Below are 24234 nucleotides of genomic sequence, written 5' to 3'. Positions count from 1 at the left end.
AGTTCCATGCGAGCAAACACACAGGCTGTATACTGTATATATATAAAAATGTGATTGTTCACATTTGTACACTGGCGAGTAGCAGTTTTCTGGAGATGGATCACACATTGACACACTCAAACATCAATGGTTTAAAACGTTATACAATATTAATGTACCATAAAAACAGTGATGTCATCATTGCGTGTCCTGGTTAGCCGTCAGTGACGACATTATTATGAAAGGTTTTGAGGTCACCCTCCCTCACATATAACTTACAGTACAGTAGTACGTCATCACCTCTCCTCTCTCTCAAGTCCCCATCCAGCTTCGGACCCCCTAACATACACCCATTCACTCCAATGTTCATCCACTCCTGGTTACAGTGAAGTGCTTCCATATATTCACATTCAATATTGTGACCACATATTTACTTTTTAGGGCTTTTAATAAAATATAAATAAATAAAAGCCAATGTTCTCAATACATGTATTTATGTTTTGTAATTGATTCATGATTCAATAGAATTTTTATATTTTTTTTATTGTCCAAAATTATATTATTTCAACTTATTAATGCAGACACAACAAAGTGATTAGTGGCAATAAATCACAGTATCTAACTGCAATACTTACAGTATCACACAATATTAAGAATCACAATGTTGTGGCTCAAGTGCTGTGGCCAACTGGGAGAAATATATATATATATATATATATTTCCACCACAGTAAAAAATAAAAATAAAAAAGTAGTCTGTCAGGACTCCAGAGATCTTCTAAAAACAAGTGGTTTTCTTTAACCTGGACATTTATCTGATACCTAAGGATGAAATTTCAACATGTAGCAAAAAGGCACGGTCACACATGCGTGAAATTAACGTTCGCTTCCCGTTCACTTCCATTCTATGCGAGCGAAGTGGAAAAAAAACATTGGCTTCCGGTGGTGTACCAAATTCAAGTGGAATTCAACTTTGGTAAATTTTCAGGCAAATATCGCCTGGGCAGGCGATGGTCATTCTCCTGTATTCGCGCATGTGTGACCATGCCTTAAGGTAGGAGGGGAAAAAATGGAAAAGTCTGTGTTATTGTATATCCAAGCACATCATTTTCCTTTTTCTCATCTGGCAATCTGAAGGAAAATAAAAAATACAACATAGATTTCACCAAAAGGGTTTCATACGTTTCAAAGAGGACCTATTATGCGCATTATCAGGTGCATACTTGTATTTTAGGTTTCTATTAGAACATGTTTACATACTTAAATGTTGAAAATCACTCTCTGTCTGAAACGCTCTGACTGAGCTCCTGACCTGAAAAGCCCAGTCTGCTCTGATTGGTCAACCTAACCAAACCCTTCGGACTCCGTTTCAGCTCTGCTCTAACTAGCTTCGTTTGAGGGCCTGCCAAACTAGCCGCTAGGCAGGTATTATGCAAGAGTGTTACTTGGTGCCATCACCACGTTACGGAAGAAAAGGCAGGACTTCAGGCAAGACGTTTCAGGCAGTTCGGGAGCAGTGTTTCTGTGGGGGAGAGTAACTCCCTGTGGCGTGGACTTTGGGTTTTGTAACTTTGCAGACCTTTTATTTGCATAAAATATATATATATATAACACAGTAAAGGAAAGAGGAAAAAAGCAGAAAAGCATAATAGGTCCTCTTTGAAACTGTCATTGGACTACTTGTATTTTTTTTGGGCAGTTTTCAGGACAAACCATTTGTGTGAAACCACCTGTGTTCAAAAATCATTGCTACAAGCAAATGGTCCATCCAGAACCAGCAGCAACCACAGAGAACCAGGTGACGTCTCCTCTCAGTATAGTACACAGTGGCAGATCGGAGCAGTCTGTTATCCAGCACAGCAGGATGGTAGGAAGGAGTTTATCGCTGCACAGCTTTGATGACCCATTCGGCTGTAGGGTTCAGCTGGATGAGGTCTTTCATGTACGTTTCCCCATCTAGACATCTCTCCTCTGAGGGACGACAGATAAAGAGAGGCAGAGAGTGACGCATGGTGTAGTTATTATAACTATGCTGGATTACTGCACTCGTCTATGGCCTTTAGACCCACAACGGGAAGTATATTTCTTCACCATTATGTCTGTTGGCTCACTATCTAGGTTATCAGCAGAGAATATACAAAATCCAAACATTGTAATTAATAGATCAGGACTTACTGATGTTTCCACCAATCTCATAGAGACACAGCTCTTCTCGTTTCACTGCCGCGTAACTGGGAGGACAAAGAGAGAAAGTACGAGTTAAGGAGACACAAAGAGAGGACTGTGTGTGTATTTGTATGAGTAGTACTGTAAGTATACACATTACCTGTCCTGGCTGAGGAAGCGTGTCAACACATCAGCAGCCTGCAGCTCTCCAGTAAGCTGAACGGCCATGGACACTTTACTGAACTGTGGTGCTTGAACTCGAATGAATCCCTGCGAGCTCTCCTGGTTGTAAACACAGACGGGGACAGAGAAACAAACAGTCAATCACGCCGACACAAAGTGAAACACTGTCCTCGTCACACACACAAACACTCACATTGAGAGGCGTCGACTTCAGACAACAAGAATGTGGACTTGGATAAATTCCTGCTCTTCTGTTTAATAAACTCCAAACACTGTTTGGTCTAACAGCACTTAGCGGAGCATGCAGGGTCAAGTGTTGCCGTAGTTACTCAGTCACTGCTATGTTGTCAAGAAGAACAGTACTCTCTAATATGCTGCTATAATCGGTTTTTCACTATTATAACCAAAGACCTACAAGAAACGAAAAATCAGTAAATGTGTGTGAAATTTTCAAATGTTTTTAAATGTTTTGTGCTCATTATTATTAAATACATCCAATTAAAATACATATATTGTATATATGAAAGGGTGAAAACCATTGCACCAGCGTGATAGGGATAAGTATCCTATGACTGACTGTCCTGTATTTGGCTCCTGATGCCCACATGTTGCACCACAGAAAAGATACCCGTCTACCCACATAGGAACAACATTCCTATACATCACCACTAGATGTCACTGTTTCTCAATAAACTGTATTGAGAAATAGTGCTGCACATATTATGACCACCATAGGATGATTGGTTGGTATCAAATTGTGACTATTAAAGGTTTTTATTGTGTCTTACTATTTCAGTTTAACTATAATTTATGTATCTGGCACTTCCATACATGGTCAGTATCAAAAGATGTAGGGAAACTACAACTTTGCTGTGACTCTGACACCTTCACTTGTTGTTTACTGGTGATATTGGAGCTGAGACATATGGTGCTTTACTCTAAAACAAGCTGGATGTGGGTGGCAACTAAATGATTAAGTTCCAATCAATATCAATATGTCGCTGACAGCTACACAACCACAGAATTAAGACTCCTACCTCAGGGATAGCTTTATCTGATGGTTTGTCAGTGGTTATCTTCTTCAGCAGCTTCCTCACAGCTCTCTCTTTATTTTGTTTCCGATGGCTTTCAGTGTTTTGATGTCTGACCTGCGTCATAATGAACTTGGGGATCTGGAGAAAACACGCACACACACACAAAAGGGAGATTTAGTAACCTTGGCACACACCCTACCATCCTCCATTCGCATTGATTTCAACCGTGGTCATAAATGTACAGCTTGTTGTTTACAGTGGTGATTTGATCTTTTTGATGCTTACTGTCCAGAGAAGATTCTGGTATCGAATCAGCAGCCGGACGATGTTGGCCGTGCTGGTTGCCATGGAGAACTCCTGTTGCTCTGTAACCTTGGAGCGGAAGCCTTTGAACATGAAGATGTTGGGTGCCATGACAACGGAGACATTGTTGAGGGTCATTTTATTCTTGGCCTGGTGGTCGATCACACGCTGGAAAAACTCTGCAAGTGCCTGGAGGAGCAAACAGAGATAAACATTTATAATAGAAGCAGTTAAAAGGTTTCTTATTTATTGAAGTGAAACATGAAGCTCCTTTCAAACTGAGTGCATGTTAGCATTTACCTTCAAAGTGTCCCGATTGGCTTCAGGTAACAAAAGGACCAGCAGGTTCAAAGCCTGCAGCTGCTGCTTCTTTGTGGGGAGCTCTTTAAAACACACACACACACAGAAACGCTTAATGCAAGTACATGTGGCTGTAAAGCTCTAGAGATTAGGCAGAATATGAACTCATGTTATACATACTGTTGACAGCGATAAATGCGTTGAGGTACTCCACAGTCAGCAGCGGATGGGGCAACTCCCTGATGAACATCTTCAAAAGACTAGCAGCATCGTGCTGCTTCAACTGATGCCAAGGAAACACCCCGTCATAGAAAGAGGACTCGAGATCCTGGCACAGTGACTGGATTTGGGACAGATGCACACTTTATCAACCTCAAGGGACAAGTCATGTCGCTAATGCTAACAACCACGATGACAGGCTGGTAGTTGGATAATGTTGGTATCGACCTCTCTTTACTCTGCTAAAGCTACAAAACAATCTTAACATTTTATAATGTGACAGTAGAGGTGGCAGTGAAACCAACCTTGACTCTGGTGGCCGCTCCAGGGATCCGTAGCAGCCCCTCTGTATTCAATCCCTCCTCCTCAATATGACTAATAAGCTGGGAATGAGAGAGAAAGATATAAAGATAAAACATCACAAGTAGAAACAATTGAACTTGGACATATTGGTTATAATGATCGCAGTACAGCGTCAGTCTCATATACTTTAGATTCAAGTTGCACTGTGTGTAATGTTAATTGTGAGATTCATATGGGAGATACAGTGAGATGCATTGATATATTGCTGCTGTTTGATCAAATACTATCATAAGATTTCAAGTTTCAAGTAGAGCTGCAACGATTAGTTGTCAACTATTAAAATTAATCGGATTGAGTACGTTTTTAAGAAAAAAAGTCAAAATTCTCTGATTCCAGCTTCTTAAATGTGAATAGTTTCTGGTTTCTTTACTCCTCTGTGACAGTAAACTGAATATCTTTGAGTTGTGGATAATACGAGAGATTTGAGGACATCGTTTTGGGCTTTGATCAACATTTTCAGACATTTTAGACCAATAATCAACACATTAATCGACAATGAAAATAATCGTTAGTTGAAGCCCTTGCTCCAAATTTATTTCATTTGTATAGTACTTTAAAAAACAAACAGGTTTTGCACCAATGTGCTTCACAAAGACAGACATATCTGCATACACATGCAAGCATAGAGACATATATACAATTAAAAGCCAGTGAATAAAAGTGCGTGGTGGTGGATCTGAGGGGTCTGGTGGTGCTGAAAGGGGGCGAGAAGCTCTGAGGTAAATGTACGGTGGAGATTTGTAGTCAGAGATTTGCAGTCAATTAGAAGGATTTTGAAGTGTATCCTGAACTGAGCCAGTGTAAGGATGCAAGGAAGGATAGGGGTGATGTGCTAACGTTTCTTGAACCTTGTTAATAACCTGGCAGCAGTATTTTTTTTCCTCTCATCACAGCTGTAATGTTGAATCGTCCATGTCTCAGACAGACAGTGTGACTCACTCACCCTCTGCAGTATGAATGGCACTTTGGTCCCAGAAGCCCGCCTCTGGTCCTGATCCAATAAAGTGGCAAGGGGAACACCAAATAGACCACTTTCTGCACACATACACACACACAAGCACAAATATTTAGTAAAACAGAAATATCTTCATAGAGTACATTAACTGTACGTGTTTACCTAGACTTTGTATTCATTTTAGCTATTTCCAATGACTTCTGTTTGCATATATCCCTCTTTGTGTAAATGCTCTTATTATGCATGTCTGAGTGTGTTCATTTTTGTGTGTGGTGAGAAAGCATGTTTATCTTCAGGGCTTTACCAGTTGTATATGTCTGTGTTAATACAACAGTTACAGAGTGAATGAGAGTGTATGATTGTGTTTGTCTGTACCTTTACTCTTTACTTTGACAGCTTTGTATGCCTTCAGGTCGATCCCAGCAGTGTCAAACAGAGCTGTCGACTCCACAAGCACCAGTCTTCGCACCTGACAGAACATTACCAACAGTCAAAATATATATACATATATATTTATATACTGTATAATACAAGACAATGATATTAAATAGTAACTGGTTTTAGGAATAACTCCGCTAACTCATCTCTTATAGGGCAGTTTGTCTCATGAAGGCATCATAAAATCATAAAATAAACAGACATATACTGTATGCATCAACAGATCTTAATATCTTGTTTTATCACATTTCTCTTATTCACCTTTTTCATATCCAGAGGAGACAGATCTCCTATTCTGGTCTGACCTGTTTTATCTCGGAGCAGCTTGAAGTTCTGGAGAGGACAAACAAAGAGAGAGGGAGACAGAGGGGCGTCAGTGACTGTGGGAGGAAATATTAAAAGTAAACACTGCGCTAAATTAAATTGACCGTATTTACTTTCATATTGAATGCCCAGTGGGGGCTGTGTCATACTGAACTGACTGGATTGGATGTGAAGTGACTATAGAGACCTTTTATGACCACATAGCACTGAGGAACAGTAATACCAGCTTCAACCACTAGATGGCACCACAGACCAGCACTCAAACGCTGCTTTCTGCTGATGTGCAACACAGCCTGTGAGCCATAATGTATGCTTAATGAAAGTCTAACTGTTTAACTATCACTAACTATACAAATGATATTCTAATGTATGTTGTTGGATATCACTAGGGCTGCGCGATATGGAGAAAATCAAATATCATGATATTTTTGACCAATGATGATATTGTAGGGTTGACAAAATATTTACACAATGAGGGGTTTTGATAAATAATCATCACTAATGTGGATATAATGACTCAGTGGGTGAAGGGAAATAAAAAAAACAGCTAGAACAGTCTGGTAAGTTCAGAAAATTACATCACTTTACTGTAATGTAGCCTTTAAAACCAGGAGAAGACAACACTTATGCCATATCACAATATCCAAAATCTAAGACGATATCTAGTCTCATACCACGATATCGATATAATATCGATATATTGCCCAACTCTACATTTTACATTTCATTCTCCACTCTATATCCTGTTTTTATTACATTATAGGGACAAAAGGCAACACGATAAAACAACCTGACTAAACTATACCTTAAGATTAGCATCTATAGAGCATAATGTAAAACTTGTGATCATAAAGTAAATATTTTTCTTGTTGTAAAACTGCAAGACAAACATCTAAATGGCAGCTAATATCAAACTTTGTTCAGTATTAAGTTGATGACATTACACTCAGGTGCAATAAAGACATTTTGTCACACTTAAAAGTGCACGATGAGCAATAAAAATAACAATCTTGTGCAGTAAAGGTTCTTAAATGACTGTTGTCAGGTGTCTGCATCTGCTATCTCTGGGTAATCATTGACCCCACAACAATTAATAAGTTATCAATACAAGCTCTAATATAAACTTGCACTGAAAAATGCTAACAGCAAAAGCGCAATTCAAAATGTCCCTTCCTTTAACTGCATGCCAAAGCGTTAAATCAGTGCACGCAGTTTATTCATTGTAGCTACACCATTGACTCAGTAAAGAAACACACACCTGAGGACGTGAATGTTCACACAGCCTTTGTGTACTTGTGTGTGTGTGACTTACCGGTAGTTTGTCGTCAGGTGAGTTCGGGCTCATTATGACCTTTGACCTTTGGTGGTTGTCCCTGTAAGTGAGCGCCTGCTCTGAAAACGCCACTTCAACATTGAGCTCGGTCTCCGTTTCTGCTGGGACACACACACAGAAAAAAGAAATAAAAGATACGACCACACACGTAGTGATGTACAAATGTGTTTATGTAAGGCAAAGTTCAGTTGTATATACGCAGGGACGGACAATTAAATGTGCTTTTCTGTAGATAATACCACAGTGTTTAAGTCACTGAAGCATAAAGAGGAAGAAAGACAGGCCTTTTTTTATAGCTATAACTTGTCTATTGGTGAACAAACTCAACATTTTATTCCCTGACTTTTCCACCCATTTAAAGTACTACTGTATATAGAAAAGTTAAGCATTCTGGTGTTGTGTAGTAGGGGTGGGGGGAAAAAAACCTATCAACCCCTTAACAATCTGACGGCCCGCCGGCAGACCTTGTCGCTATTCTGTCTTTCAGAGGTTGTAGTGGGCTCAGTTTTAAAGCTAGAGTGGAAGATGCTGGTATCATATGAAACTAGAAAACCTAAGGAATCCATTGGTACCAACCGCGTTATGTTAGGTTGTCGGGAAGAATGCTAAATAATGCTCTAAAGTTGTGCTACATTTTGGCAAGGAAAACTGGCATGGACATTTTCAAAGGGGTCCCTTGACCTCTGACCTCAAGATATGTGAATGAAAACTCTGAGATGAACAGAGTGAAAACTGTATCTTATTAGATAAAACAAATGTTGACAAACTGAACAATTTGCAGTTGAAAAAGACAATAAATCGCAATATATCTTATCTCAATACTCACCGTATCGCAAAATGTTTAAAATCGCAATAACATCATGACTTAAGTATTGTTAAAATATCGTATCGTGGGACCTCTGTTGAGTCCCACCTCTACTGTGTAGATCTGAGATGATGGAAATATTATTCCATTTTTAGAGTAGCCACAAACAGCACTTCCTGTAAACATCACCTGTGTTGTATTGTTTTCTATCATATTGTATCACACTGTATCGTGTTATATCTTCTCTTTTCTATTATTTGTATGTGAGTATGAGTTGCCAGGCAGAAGGTTATTTGGGCCTCAGTTAGTCATTCTCCATGGTGACTCATACTGTACATGTGTGTGTGTGTGTGTGTGTGTGTGCAGGAGTATGTAGGACGCACCAGCCGAAGTGACATCTTTTTGTCCGTTCTCACTTCCTCCTTTAGGTTTACTGGGCTCCTCATCCTGCAGCACAAAGCACAACACAGACACACATAACTGTACGGCATACAGAGTAATGTTCACACAGAGCTCTCCCTCCTTGTTACATTTTACATGTTACATATTATCTTTTCTGTTAATTAGTGGACAAACTGCATCCAAGTGAAACAATGTGCAAGACTCTTGTTTTTTCTGCTGACCGGAGTAGTTTAGAGAAGAAGTAGTACTTTTACTTCTACCCAAATCAATACATTTTCCATATTTTGAATATGAATCCAGTCAGTCCAGAGTATTGAAGGGACTTGGTTTAGCAGATATGGAGTGGGATTTGGTGGTATAAAAAAACAGCTTGGTAATTGGTGATTGATTACTGCCAGACTGGAGAAGTAACAACAAACGCATATTTAGCAAAGTTGTGACCACTTCCTTTGTGGTAATAAAAAAAAAAAGGAAATGTCTCATTTGTGTGTTGTGGTGGGATGTTCAATTCATGCTATCAAACTGTGACAGACTGTGGCAGACCTCAATCAGCTTAGATTAGCATCAATGCATAGTGCTGCGTTCCATTTACCTCGGAAATCGGATGTCGGAGCTGGGAATGACGTCACACCCGAGTTGACCGCGTTCCAGTACAACAAGTTGGAAAACTTAATGGGGCTTTCCACAGCCAGGTAAGCCATTGTTAGCAATACCAGCATAATTACACAAGTATTTTGTGCACACAAACATCGTAGCAACATGTCCACAGATAGGACAGTACTGTGTGTACGACTGATTTAAGCACATGAGAGTGGTATCAATCTTCTCAACTAACTCTCAGTAAGAAAGCAATCAAGCGCATTTCCCAAAATGTAGAGCTTCCTTTAATGAGATCTTAAATTTTGACTTACACAGATTAAAATGTTTGATGAATTAATTCTAGACAGTGTCACAGTTTACAGCTGAACACCTGTAAATGTCATTTCTCTGGTGTTTCAAGTTTATCCTCTCAGATACTCTTTCATGTTGACATAATGAGAGCTGCAACGATTAATTGATTAGTTGTCAACTATTAAATTAATCGCCAACTATTATCAGAATAATCTGTTTGAGTCATTTTTTAAGAAAAAAAGTCTAAATTCTCTGATTCCAGCTTCTTAAATGTGAATATTTTCTGGTTTCTTTACTCCTCCAATGACAGTAAATGGAATATCTTTGAGTTGTGGACAAAACAAGACATTTGAGGACGTCATCTTGGGCTTTGGGAAACACTGATCGACATTTTATAGACCAAACAACTAATCGATTAATCGACAAAAATAATCGTTAGTTGCAGCCCTAGATAGAATATAATTAGTTTGTGTTCATGTGGGTGTGTGCATCTCCTAACCTTTTCAGGAGGTCTGAATATATCCCTAACATCAGGAACATGTTGCCGGTTGCGTCGGCGTAACAACGTCTGCTGTAGCGATGTCACACGACGTTCGACCGCCGCCGCCTGAGACCTGGTCAGCGTGGACAGGAACACCGCGCTGTCTTCTTCCTGTCGGTCAACCAATCAGAATCAAGCATGAGTCAACAGTTTTAATATCTTTACAGTATATCTCTCCACCTACATAACGCCTTCTTTAGTCAGTCTGTCTTCTGTAAAATACATTCTTGACTCACAAGCAGATTCAAAGCATGTCATATTAAGTAAAAAGTACAGTACTGCAAATATGAAACTGATAAACTATGACTCAACCTGGACTATAACTATTTAAATACAGGAAAGATAATTGATACCTGATCCCCGTCAGCTGCCAGTGAATCATCAAACAGCCGTGCTAGCCCCGCCTCTGTAAGCCACGCCTCCTCCTGTTCGCCTTCTTAAAGAGAAAACGAGAAGAAGATAAGGGACTTTCATTTTTGTTATTTAGTTCCTGAGATGATAAATCAGTATCGCTATTGTGTGACTCAAAATGAGGGAAAGGGGGAGACCGAAGCCTCTATTTATCACCATGTAAGACACAGCTCTACAGGTGCAGGAAAGGGAAAGGTGTAACCACAGACAAGAGCAGGACACACACACACACACACATACTATACAGGAAGTGTGTGTTTGCTCCAGAGAACAATAGCCTTCATAAACAGGCTAAATAAGGCTCACAAATATAAACACAAGATACCTCTTATGCAAGGCAACGCATAGCTAGTCTGAACTGGTAGTGTGTTTATGATAAACAGCTAGCATTTGCATAATAACAGTCACTCCAGATCATGTCTGTGTTCGGGAGCCCATTATCTTGTAGTCCGTCCATGTCTGGAAAACCACACACATGCCCAAACTAGCCTATGATCAAACTCTGCCACTACTTTCTCTTCTGTAAGTAGAATGATCTAAATGTCCGTGTGCACTAACAGATGAAAGAAAAGGGGAAATTTATGTGTCTTTGAGGTCTATCCATGGACACGGTGTATCCTACCCTCAGGAATTTTCTGCTGCTCCTCCTCTTGCACTTCCCCTTCTCCTCCACCTTCTCCCCTCCCCGCTGCTTCTTCTCCTCCTGAGCGGGTAATATTCTCCACCTCCTTCCAGTAGTCGTCCATCTCCAGCTCGTCCAGAGAGTCCTGCGAGGTGATACACAAAGATATACACGTATGCAGATGAGGATTTCACCATTTAGTTTCAGGTTCCCGTTCATGTTTCATATCTTGTTTCTGTCCTGAACAGTAGCTTTTGTTCATCAGATATGATGATGAAGTGGCCATGCAGCTTCTCTCAGATATACTGTACACGCAAACAACTTGGAATTTAAACAGACATCAGAGCATGTTTCCTAAGTTCACTCTGCTTTTCCAAAAAAAGGCATTTGGTTGAGTTAATTTTGTTGGGTTATCACTGAGTCTCCATGCTGTTGTTGAGCCCACGCTCATCCTCAGAGCAGCACAGCCTCCCCGAGAGCTGTAAATTACTTAAAACATAATGAGGGACAACAATTGTACGCCTGCCAACCAAACCCCCTGTAAAAATTTAACAGTTACGATTTAGACATTTATAGCAGACATTCTTATCCTGAGTTAGTACAACAGCAGAGCAGGTTGTTGCCTGTGAATCCCACCACCACTAATAGTGTAAAGTGAAAGGCAATACTGGGTTGATAACTAACGTGTATTATTATTTATGGAAGGCAAACAATATAGAGGCATACAATTGTATATTAATGGAACTATATTATTTGTTTAAAGGTTTAATGCTGCAGAAATACTCTAAAGATTTTGCATTGTTGTCTGACTTTAAAGGAACAGTGTGTAACTTTTCAGGGGATCTATTAGAAAAAATGGAATATAATATTCATAACTATGTTTTCTTTAGTATATAATCACCTGAAACTAAGAATCGTTGTGTTTTCCTTAGCTTAGAATGAGCCCTTCATATCTACATAGGGAGCAGGTCCTCTTCGCGGAGTCCGCCATGTTTCTACAGTAGCCCAGAACGGACAAACCAAACACGGGCTTTGGAGAGAGCCTTTCGCGTATTTACGTTACTTGAAGATCACCGTAGTTCTCCGATATGCGGGTGCAACTGTGGTAGTGGAGCTACAAATCCTACAAACTCTACCTTTAATATACACTGTTCCACAATTAAGCTCTGGAAAACACAGTGCAGAAACACTCAATACCTCTTTTTGCACTTACTGTAAGATTTCCCCCAAAAAACAAAATCCCACAAGTGAGGCACCACCACAACTTTATCACATCATTCGCAGTCTACCTGAGAGTTGCTGCGATGGCATTGTGGCCGCAGTCTGGACCTAGACCTGGGACTGAGTCTAGGGCTGGAGCCTAGCTTAGGGCTGGAGGAGGCCGGAGACCTGGGCCAAGCGCCAGCGCTTGGGATGAGTAGCGACGGTGAGTCAGTGCCGGTGGGTTTGGTACCGCTGATGGGAGAGGAAGGCCCAGATCTGTCTCCATGCTGCGTGTTCTGGTTCTGCTGAACAGTGTAGTGGCCGGTTCTGCGGCTACAAGAGAGACACGGGTGACAGAGACAGGTGAGTCAGACAGGTAGAAAGATACTAAATCTGGTGATCAGTTGGCACAATCCTTAAAACCTGTCCGACATGCCCCAACAAAACTATTCCTCTTGATTTAAAAGAACGTGTTCACTTATTGCTGTGTACTTTGCACCTTGTTTACCAGTGACGTTATGATAGATACCTCGTAAAAAATATCCCTGGATTATAAATGTTAGATTGTCTGAGAACCAGGTGTGTTGTGCTCTGTAAAGAGGTGTGTATGCAGCAATGTTTTGGCAATCCTCGACCAAAGAAATTCTTAGTTGACTAATCAATTAGTTGATTTAATCGACAGATCTGTGTCACACAAAAGCACCACTTTGATTCCTGTGTTTACCAGAGAAATGTCACTCAGCATTAAAAAAAAAGCATAAAAAACGACTAAATGATCAAAGAAATCTTAGTGTACTAAGACCAAAACGGCCGATCAGTCGACTAATCGACCATGAGGGGGCAGCCCTACTATATTCATATTGCAATGGCACAAACGGGTCAGTGAGTCAGTCAGATAGATGAGCCAGCAGCATGTTAAATTCCAGTCAGCCAGTCAACTAATGAGAAGAACATCAGCGGGGACTAAGAATAGCAGCTCTCACACAGCCAGCTCATCCCAGCACACAGTATATTAGTGTGGTTTAGCCAAGCCAAGCCAAGCCAAGCCTAGCAAGACAATGTGAACCATTAGAGCTAATTATGGTTAGGATGACCTCGTACAGGTTGTCTAGCGTGTAATTATTGAAACTGTGTATGACCGTATTTATTACACACAGAGACACTCCCCATATGAAAACCATTACACAACATAATGAAGCCATGTGTCACAGACTATGTTGTATATACTGTAGTGTTTTAAGGTTTTTACATTACATTTACAGCAGATTAAAACAGCCCTAAAATGTTCTACAATTCCCACTCTATGTGTCATATGTCATAGCTTTAATATATGTTGCATGGGAGGCCTCAACAATGTCCTTTAACATCTCGTCTCATTCATTCATTCTTTACGGCGTCCACATATACATACAACCACATGGTCACAGTACTCCCAAACAGGGCGACTCTACTACTGCTAATACTATAAGCAGTACTCCTGCTACTTTGCATTGTATTGTATAATTATAAATGCTGAAAGAGTGACAACAAAGAAATGGCGGCAGGGCATTTGGCGGAGCTGTACACAATATGAACAACAACAGAAGTGCCAGTAGAATATAAAGCTGTTGGTTAATCATAACTATTAACATTATTGTTTGTTAATGTGTGTTTTAATGTGGCTCTCATGCTTTTGGCTTTGCTGATGTCCAACTGAATGTCCCCTTTGTTGTGACAGGAAGTTACATCTGACACAGCACATTCTCTATCTCTCTCTCTCTCTCTCTGTTTCTCTTCAACTTGAGGCTATAGAGTTATTATGGAGTGAGCAGCTACAGTTATAGTACAACTGACTGATGGTGCAGCTGCCTACAGCATGTGTCCCATGTCAATAAGGCAGGAAGGTTGCTGTCAACACATTGATCCATCTACTAAATAATCATCAGTTCACTCAACTAGATCCAAACACGGCTGTATATTTGTCAGTCAGGCTGTCAAAACCCTGGATGATTCAGCTGTTACTGTGAGGGCAAAGCACGTTTCAAGTCTCGGCAAGTTGATTTGATCATATCATACTGAAATGAAAGCAACAACCCGGGATATTAAGTATGACATGAAGTAAACAAGCCACAACATGACCGCACCAATATATATTACAGTTACACAATTGGTCAATTTTTTTTAATTTACCTTTGAAGACAGCACTGTTTGTTACACATTTGGCACTTTAGTCTGACATTTAAAAACACCACACGTAGTGGCATGATGTGGACTGATGTTTTAAAAGAAAAACATATATAAAATACAAACTGGCTTAATAGTAATGATTTAAGTAAAGGACAACATTTCAGATGGTGTAGATGATCTAAAAGGGGGCCCCATTTGTGGAAGATGACGCAATTACAGTGAATTAAAAAAAAACTTGTATAAGAAATGAGTGCAATTAAAGGCGAAAATAATGATGTTTCAAATATTTAGGGACCAAATTGTATAACTCTTGTTTAACAGACTATTAGGACATGAATTGTAATGGAGATGAAAGGAAATAAATGACGTGCGAGGCTAACAGGAAGTCAGGCTGAACAGCAATGAGTTGATGTTCTATATTAATTAATTTGGAATTATCAGCGGAGCTTTGCAGCGAGGGTTCACGCTGAGCCAAGGCCACATACCACAGAAGACTTCCTGCCACACACACACACACACACACACACAGACGTAGCCATAAAGCTATAAAAACACTGGTAAATATAAATCACACACACTTTGATCTGGTTTTAACAGAGACCATCAGGTATTTTAACAAGGCCGCCTCCTCTCCTTCCTTCCTCTCTTTTCTTAAACACCCCTCCTCCTCCTCATCCATTTCCTCTCCTCCTACACCTCGCCTGGGACTTGTGTCTTTCCTTTTCCTTTCTACTTAGTACTTTGTATTTCACCCCTACTTTCCTCCCTGTTTTCCTATATATCTCTCTCCTTACGGTACCATCTTCTCTCCTCCCAGTATGATCTAGTCTAATGTGATAACACATGTAGAAAACACGCTGTCTGACTCCTCGACCTTTGGCTTTCTTTGTTTTGAAAAATAGCAAACTTAGCAAGTCATTCCCCCGACCTACTGTATGTTCATTGCCTCACTAAAGCCTCAGCAACTGAAATGTTTTAATATGTGAGGAATGGCAAAAATGTCCTTGTTTTCTGATATACTCGAGAGTATTTTTATTTAACTTGGAAGCAGATTTAAACCTGGCAGACACACACATGAACTCCAGGAGTTAATCATTTACCTTCATCCAGAGCGACAGTATGAAGAACGGGTTGACTGAACCATAAATCAGAGATTAGCAAACAACACACGCTCACAAAAATACTAACACATTAGTTTGTCAGTGTTGGTAGTTCAAATTATTGAAGAGGTTAAGCAGTGGTTTATTCATTCAGCTGCAGTATATTTACAAGTGTGTACTTGCTTTAACCCAAAGTAGGATACTTCTTGTTATCTATGTGTTCACACTTATCTTGCATTTGTACTATTTTTAGCCACGCTAGCGGCATGGTAACGTCCGTCTGTCCAACTGTCAGATGGATTGACATGAAGGTTTGTACAAACATTCATTCTCTCCAGAGGATAAATCTGAAAGACTTTGGTGATCCCCTGACTTTTCATCTATCAACTATTGCATGGATATTAAATGAATTAATGACATTTTCTGCACAAACTTATGTCCCACCTCCGGATGAATTATCACTTTGGTGATCCCTTAACTTTTCATCTAGCGCCATCATCAGGGTCAAAACTTTTAATTTCCCAATACTTCATGACAAATACTTAAACTAATGACATTCCCATCAACCCTCAGTTGAACTTGTGAATTGCAGTGGGCGACTCTTTGATCTGAGAAGTGAAGCCAATGCAGAAGTGCCTTAAACTTGCATTCTTTCTAATAGCCAGCAGGGGGCGACTCCTCTGGTTGCAAAAAGAAGTCTGAATGTATAGAAGTCTATGAGAAAATGACCCTACTTCTCACTTGATTTATTACCTCCGTAGGTAGGTATTTCTGTAGATATTTGGTGTTAATCCAAATCTGTCTGATACACCACAAAGATCCAAAGCCGACTAGAAATAGGTGTAGCTATTGATTGGATATAGAACAGACTATGATGCAACCCTAGGCACTCTGATTGGCTAAGAGAGCTTGTTTTCCATTTAACTATGATCAAGTAGTAGAAAAAAAAATATTTACAACCATGTTAAAAATTAATCTTTGCAGCTTCCAAGTAATTGTTGTTGACCACTCAGCGATTCTTAAGCCTCAAAAGCATGACAGGCATGCTTCCTCTGAGTGAATAGGTCATGGCACTGACATATTTGTGTGTGTTTTTTGGAGTGCAGCTATCCCAGTTCATACGCTTTGAAAGTGCAGAAAAACACCCACAATAATGCAAACAAATTATCCAAAGCTTTACAAACAATAGTGCACATGACTTAGCTCTGCCCTTGTGAGTAAAACAAACACATTCTCACTCTGGCACACTTTCATACATGCATGGACAAATGACCTTCAAAGGAAAACAGTGCTGCAGCTGTGTGTGCTATTGTTTTACTCTTTGTACCTTTATCTGCACACCTTTTATCACCTGCTCAGAGCTGTCGACATAAGAGTGTGTGTGGTTGTGTGTGTGTGTGTGTGTGTGGAGAGAAAACAGCTTGTAAAAGTAAATGCCACACTGCGAGGTGCAAACAGAAATAGAAGGAAACGGTATCACCCAACAAAGAGCAAGTTCAGCACTGATGAGCTGAATGTGAGTCAAGATCTGAGGAAGTGAACTATTTGATCTCACATGACCTGAGAGTGTTTATAGAGTACCACTCAGTGACAAAGCTCCCAACTAAACTGCCATTTAGTTAAATGAGGCCATTCTGCATGGTCATTACGTTTACAGGTATATTTTTCTGATAATACTTATTTATTTTTACTTAAAGGAACAGTGTGTAATATTCCGGGGGATCTATTAGCAGAAATGGAATATAATATTCATAACTATGTTTTCATTAGTGTATAATCACCTGAAACTAAGAATCGTTGTGTTCTCGTTAGCTTAGAATGAGTCCTTCATATCTACGAGAGGACCCTCTTCACGGAGTCCGCCATGTTGCTCCACCATGTTTCTACAGTAGCCCAGAACGGACAAACCAAACACCGGCTTCTAGAGAGAGCCTTTCGTGTTCTTTATGTTACATGAAGGCCACCGTAGTTGTCCGACACGCTTGTGAAACTGCTGTACCGTGAGCCGCAGAGTGCAAAACCGTGGTACCGGCAGCCACTGTCTGACTTCCGTTGCTCCTAAAGTAGTGTTATTATGGTAAAGATGGCCTCTGAGCGAGGCAAAAGCCGTTACCGCGGTTTTGCACTTGCCGTCTCAGGTAACCGCAGTCTTGGAAAGGTAGGAGTGAGCGGAGGGGTACTCAATTGGTTGCAATCTGCAACCACACCACTAGATGCCACCAAATCCTACACACTGTCCCTTTAAGATAAATTTTGAATGCATTAATTGTAAGTACTTTTACACTGTGGTAGGCCTATTACTACTTTCACTTAAAGGAATACTTGCGAAGAGTAAGTTGAGAAGATCGATGCCACTCTCTTGTATGTACGGTAAATATGATGCTACAGTACAGCCGGGAGCTGGTTAGCCTAGCTTAGCACAAAGACTGGAAACAGGGGGAAACAGCTAGCCTGGCTCTGTCCAAACTGAAGTAGCAAATCTGTCTACCAGCACCTAAAGCTCACTAGTTAACACGTTATGTCTTGTTTGATCCATACAAAAAAACAAAGTGTAAAACTAAACAAGTAGCTATCAATCTTCTCATCTTACTCTCAGCAAGAAAGCACACTTGCATATTTCCCAAAATGTTAAAAATAATCTTTTAAAGGATATGAGTACTGCTTCCACCACTGGAGATGGATGAGGTAGAAGATCAGATTTAGTTGTATGATTTTTCAGCTTCAAAAAGTGAACAATGGGCAGCTGAGGATGTTGTGCAGCCAACATAAGAAGGGGAAAGAGGATGAGAATTGTGTGCGTGGTATTCCCATTCAGATCAACAGGTGCCAGCTGCCCTCTGTGGAAAAACAGAGGCTGCCTCTGTTCCCCCTCTCTGGTCTCAGCAACGACCCACTGGTTGAATAAATCATCTGCGTTTAGTTCTGACGAATCTGCCAGTTTGTTTTTGTCCATCTTTCTGCCACTCCATCCCTGTCAGGCACCAGATTGCTGCAGTTTTACCATCTGATTCTCTGGATTATTATTATTCTTATGCTCATTTATAGTAGTAATTTGTGTTCACTTTCATGACTGTTTTGTTGCTGATCTGACATCTTGTAACCTTTCACAGCTTCTCTTCCTTTCTGCAGATGTCATTTCCTGTGCAGTGTTGCATTTCTGCCGTGAGGTCAGGCTGTCTGTTGCCTCACACAGTGAATTAATCCAAACCATGTGTGTCCACTGACTAAGTCACACCACTAAAGATGCTTGGGGGGAAGCACCGGTTCCTACACGACGAGGGAAAACACAACAGGAACACGCTTCCCTTTAGCTAAAAGCTCAACTTCTCCTTCTCGGGACATCTAAAAGCGGACACGTAACCTAAGGCTCCTTAGGTCGGATGTCCACTGCTGCTGGTAAAAGGCCTGTCTGTCTGTCTGTCTGTCTGTGTCTCTCTGTCTCTCATTTCCTGACCCGGGGAAACAATGACCACAAAACGAAGCCTCCACGTCAACCTAGTCAGGACACACACACTTTGCTGTGGGAGGTGAGACAAAGGCAGGCTGTAACGTGATGCTGTTTTTTTTCCAGTTAGCTGGACTGGCCATCTGGAACACACACACACACACACACACACACACACACACACACACACACACACACACATATACTGTATATACACACACAAACACAGAGAGGCAGGTGTGTATACGTCTGAATGCCAGCTGGACACTGAGTTGTTTACTTTCACCACACCACAGTTGTTGACAGCAGTTGTTTGCTGATCTAAACATGAACTGGACACACACACACACAGCCAGCGCCGGCCCGGACGAATAAACAAGTGTGCTCGGTTATAAATAAAACACTGTAACTGTACAGTTGTTTCCATGTGATCTTAGTTCCCATTCAGTGTTTTCCTCTGTGACATACAGCACCTCAGATGTGCCTTTTCCTCAATGTAGGGAAGCAGACAAGAAGGTTATCATGCAATGAAAACAAATGATGTGACTCCATCATAATAAATGAATGTAGAAATCTAACAAATGCAGATGTTTCTATACAGTTCAGGGCTCATTGGAAGCTCTGATGAGTGTGAAAAATCCCCACATCTCAACCTAACTGAATGCCAAACACTGTGGCCAAACACCTTATTAAGACACTTACTGTTGCTTTTCCCTTTCATTTGTACCCCTCTGTATATTTTCCTGCTAAAATATTCAACATTATATTATGCATTAAATGATTAGTTGATCATTTAACTCATTTATCAAGCAAAAAAGCCACATCTGTTGGTTTTAGCTCCTCTAATGTGATGACTTGCTGCTTTTCTCTATTTTATATCACTGAAAACGCAATATTTTTGAGAGTTGGATGGTTGGTCAGACAAAACAAGACATTTGAAGCTGTCACATTGGGCTGTGAGAATGTGCATTTTTCACTATTTTCATAGACTAAACGATTAATTAAAAAACTACTTGCAGCCCTAGTAGATTCAAGACACATGAGTCTCCTTTTAACCTGGTAGTCCGGCTGCTGTACAGTAGGCTGCTGTTACTGACAAATATTTCCCCATAAGTTTAGGGCTGCAGCTAACAATTATTAATTCATCTTATTGATTAATCGATTAGTTGTTTGGTCTATAAAATGTCATAAAATGGTAATAAATGTTAATCAGTGTTGCCTAAAGCCCTTAGATGACGTCCTCAAATGTCTTGTTTCGGTCCACAACTCAAAAGATATTCAGTTTACAAATGTCAAACCGATTATCAAAATAGTTGGCGATTAATTTAATAATTAAAAACTAATCAATTAATCTAATTATTTTCTCAATCAATTAATTGTTTGATCATAATAAAAAAGAAAAAATCAGAAAATAGTGAAAAGGGCCCTTAACAATTTCCAAGAGCCTAAAAGAGATGTCTTGAAATATTACTTAATATTACTTATTTTGTTCAACTAACAAGTGCAAAACCCAAAGATGTTCAACTTAATTCTCATTATTTGATCTTTATGTTTTGTTCTTTTATTGTTGTTTTTATTTTGTCTGTATTTCATTGTATCTGTGCAAGCACTTTGAAACTATGTTTAGAAAGGTGCAATACAAATAAAGATTATTATTATTATTATTATTATTATCAGCTATTTGGCATTCTTGATTGAGACATTACTTAGAATGAGCTCAATATACTTTCAACCATATAGTCCAACAACAAGCAAGTGGCTATTTTTATGTTGCAGACACTTGGCACTGATTCAGAGCAATGTTTTCTTAAATTGCACATTATTGGAACAAAGATTATTATCAGACCTACAGTGGTGTAGTTAAGATAGGCAACCTTGCAAAACAATCTGTGCTAGTGTAACCAAGTCAAGGTTATAACCTGCTGATTAGGAATGTGGTAAACTAAAAAGGAACAACACAAGCCAGGCAGGGCAAAGCTTAGGGCGGAGTTGTTGACCTCATCATGGAAAATAAAAGAAGCTGTAATTAAGCAGGTTGTGCTGGGTTCAGGTTAGTTTAACACACTGAAGGATGGTTTGCTTTTTTTCAACTATACTCTGCACAGCTTTCTTTGCAAAAATAAGGAAAACAACACTATCACTGTGACCTTTGCTCTTTCTTTCTTTCACACACACACTCACACACCGACACCTGTACCTGACCTCATTCTAAAGCGACTGCACACACCTGGGCACGGGGGGCTCGTGGTCCTGGGCTGACGCACAGCTGGAGGCACGCGGTCCAGTTTTGGGCTGTAGTTCCGCGTTGCTGTGGTAACCCGTTAAAACCACTCCCTGGGACTGCTGCTGCTGCTGCCGACTCATGTTTCTCCTCCTTTTCTTTTCCTTCTTTCTTCTTCTTCACTCACTAATTGATAGTCTCTCTATTCACCTATTTCTCTATCTGTCTATCTCTATCTGTCTACCACAGCTGGGCTGTTATGCTGCCGACTCATGCTGACATCAAACTCTCCTCCTCCTTCTCCCTCTACTTCTTCTCGTCTTTCTCTACAACTTGTGTGTGTGTTTGTGAGGCAGGACACAGGGGCTGGATTACAGATACAACACAGAGCAGGGATTGGCTGAAACCACAGGAGAAACGTTTCATAGGTGGTGTGGCGCCTCCTGCTGCTGCAAGAGGGTACCAACTACTTCCTGGTGCAATGTGCTTCAATGAAGGCTATTAATAAATAACAACAAACCATTTTCTGTCATTCTACACATAATGCATCTCTTTAATTTAATAAATGCACAACCCACTTCACATCTGAAACATTTTTAATTTCAGTGTTAATATTCAATTTTAAAGCTATTAAACCTGCAGTATATGCAGACATATTTTTGGCATCATTGGGCAAAAATGCCATAATAACCTTTCAGCATATTGTAATTCAAGTGTTTTGAGAGAAAATTAGACTTATAGAAATATATATATATATAAAGAGTGGAAAGACGGAAACTCAGTCTAGACATTAATCAACAACTTGGCATAAAGTCACAGATATTGACACTGGCGTTTCTTTAGCTCGACCCTGTATTCACTCTCAGACTCACTGCCAGCAACAGCAAAAGCTATGAAGTAAATAATTTTCATGAGACGTGGCTGGTTGTTTCGCAATATGACCACAAATAAACCGTTAAAAACTGCAGCTACCAAGTCTGACTTTTCCTGATTACAGTGGCAGTAGGCAGTGTATTTGTGGCATCATTGGGCTAAAATTCCATAATAACCTTTCAGCATATTGTAACTCAAGTGTTCTGAGAGATAACTAGACTTCTGCACCTCCTCGTGGCTCTGTTTTCAGGCTTTAGAAAATCTAGCCCGTGACTGGAGACTTTGGCCAATCACAGGTCATTTCAGAGAGAGAGAGAGAGAGTTCCTATTGGCTGTGCTCCGGCTGGTGGGCGGTGCTTGGTATTTCCTCAACAGATGTCAACATGGCTGCTGGATCACAAACTGTCCCATTTTACAGCTAAACAGTACTCTACAAGATGTTTCTGAAAACATTTGAGGCGAGAAATAGGCATTACAGTTACAGAATATTGATTCATATTTGATCGGCGCTGCCTAGTTTGACCGTTTGATCGGAGTTCGCAAGTGATTGACAGCTGCTCAGCTGAAGGCCGGACTGAAGGTAAAAGCACCAAAAACAAGTAAGAAGTGAAGGTGCTACTTCTTACTTAGTGCATCCGCAGTAAAATGTACTTCATCATGCAAGGCTCACCTCATTTTAAAGAATGGTTCCACTCAGTGTTTTAAATGAGTGATAATTAGTGTTGCACGGAGATCTCATTTTAATAGGTGGTAGGTTGTTTAAAACATTGCCATGCATCATATTTTATGTGTGTCATATCATCTTGCAGGTGAAATATTGCAAAGTTCCTGGTAACTATACAGCCAAAAACCTAAAAAAAAAAAAAACTCACCTCAAAATGATTTTTGTTGTCTACATACTTTCATATATACTCTTATTTTGAAACCAAAGCTCTGGATAGTGTTCAGCATCAGTGATCACAGCACATTTATAGCAGGGAATATCACACCCTGGGAGTAAACAAAACTTGATGAATATCTTTCCATATACAGCAGAAAATGTTTAAGTGACACAATATGTTTCAACATACATAAACTGAATGACATCTTAATATTTGAAACTACAAATTTCCAGGTGTTTTTAAAAAATTTAAGCTGTTAAAATGGTAAAATATTGGCACCTGAATGTGGAACAAATGCCTTTCTTTAAGAATCTGAACATCCACACTCAAACAGCAACATACATGCAAATGAAAAGGATTATGCACACACACACACACACACACAGAGAGATGCTGTCTCCTTCTCTGGTTCCTCACCTGAGATGAAGGTAGTAGGTGAGTCTGGAGACCATTGTGTCCGTCTGTGTCTGCGTCCAGTCACACAGTCTTTAACGGAGCATGACCTGCTGGCCATATGCTGGGAGATGATAGTAAAACACTCACACACTGTGACGAGTGGATTAGCCACAGAGGTCAATCAGATTGTTCTGCTCCTCCATCTGGCCCCCCATCATCCTACCTTCCCCCCACTACTCTGTCTGTCCACTTACTACCAATCACTCACCGCCCTCTCGGACTCTGCTGCACTGTGACAAATAGTGCTTCCACACACAATATGGCAGCATGTTTGGTGCATGTGATGAGGGCAGTTAATGAGGACAGTAGAGTAATTGCTATAATAGGCTGTCACAGAGGCAGGGAGGATGATGCCTTACAGTAGCTCTGGAAAACTCACAATGAAGCGTGGGGCCCTGGTGAATTAAAAAAAATATCTTCGAACAGCCTATTCATATGAGCCATCTAACTTTTCATTTTTTAATTTGGTCACATATGTTCATTGTTTTTGGAGTTTTTCTACCAAAGCTTGAATATTTAAACTTAAGTTCAGTGGTGGAATGTAACCAAGTACATTTACTTAAGCACAATTTTGAGGTACTTTACTTGAGTTTTACCATTTTCTGCTACTTTATACCTCTA

The 24234-nt window shown here is 40.1% G+C and overlaps 1 protein-coding gene across 3 annotated transcripts; it reads right to left on the bottom strand.

Annotated features, from left to right (window-relative positions):
* Nucleotides 1-1546: 1546 nt before the first annotated feature.
* arhgap18 (Rho GTPase activating protein 18) lies at nt 1547-23730 on the bottom strand. 3 transcript variants are annotated; one of them, XM_037751203.1, is made up of 18 exons: nt 23575-23730; nt 12558-12804; nt 11269-11413; nt 10589-10671; nt 10194-10346; nt 8785-8848; nt 7576-7697; nt 6201-6272; nt 5877-5970; nt 5490-5581; nt 4489-4566; nt 4145-4304; nt 3965-4047; nt 3647-3853; nt 3365-3499; nt 2305-2426; nt 2154-2209; nt 1547-1949 (listed from the first exon to the last, which is right to left on the bottom strand). In XM_037751203.1, exons 1-18 carry the CDS (start codon nt 23607-23609, stop codon nt 1858-1860), a joined length of 2040 nt encoding a protein of 679 aa, XP_037607131.1. In that variant the 5' UTR covers nt 23610-23730; the 3' UTR covers nt 1547-1857. The 3 variants fall into 3 exon arrangements, with proteins under 3 accessions (XP_037607131.1, XP_037607129.1, XP_037607130.1); XM_037751201.1 differs by lacking the exon at nt 23575-23730 and adding an exon at nt 21410-21844; XM_037751202.1 differs by lacking the exon at nt 23575-23730 and adding an exon at nt 21410-21842 and having other exon boundaries at nt 7576-7694.
* Nucleotides 23731-24234: the final 504 nt, after the last annotated feature.

Source organism: Sebastes umbrosus, chromosome 18 (assembly GCF_015220745.1).
Source record: "Sebastes umbrosus isolate fSebUmb1 chromosome 18, fSebUmb1.pri, whole genome shotgun sequence".
NCBI lineage: Eukaryota > Metazoa > Chordata > Actinopteri > Perciformes > Sebastidae > Sebastes > Sebastes umbrosus.
Note: the sequence above shows the minus strand (reverse complement) of the source record. Positions and strands in the feature narration are given on the sequence as shown.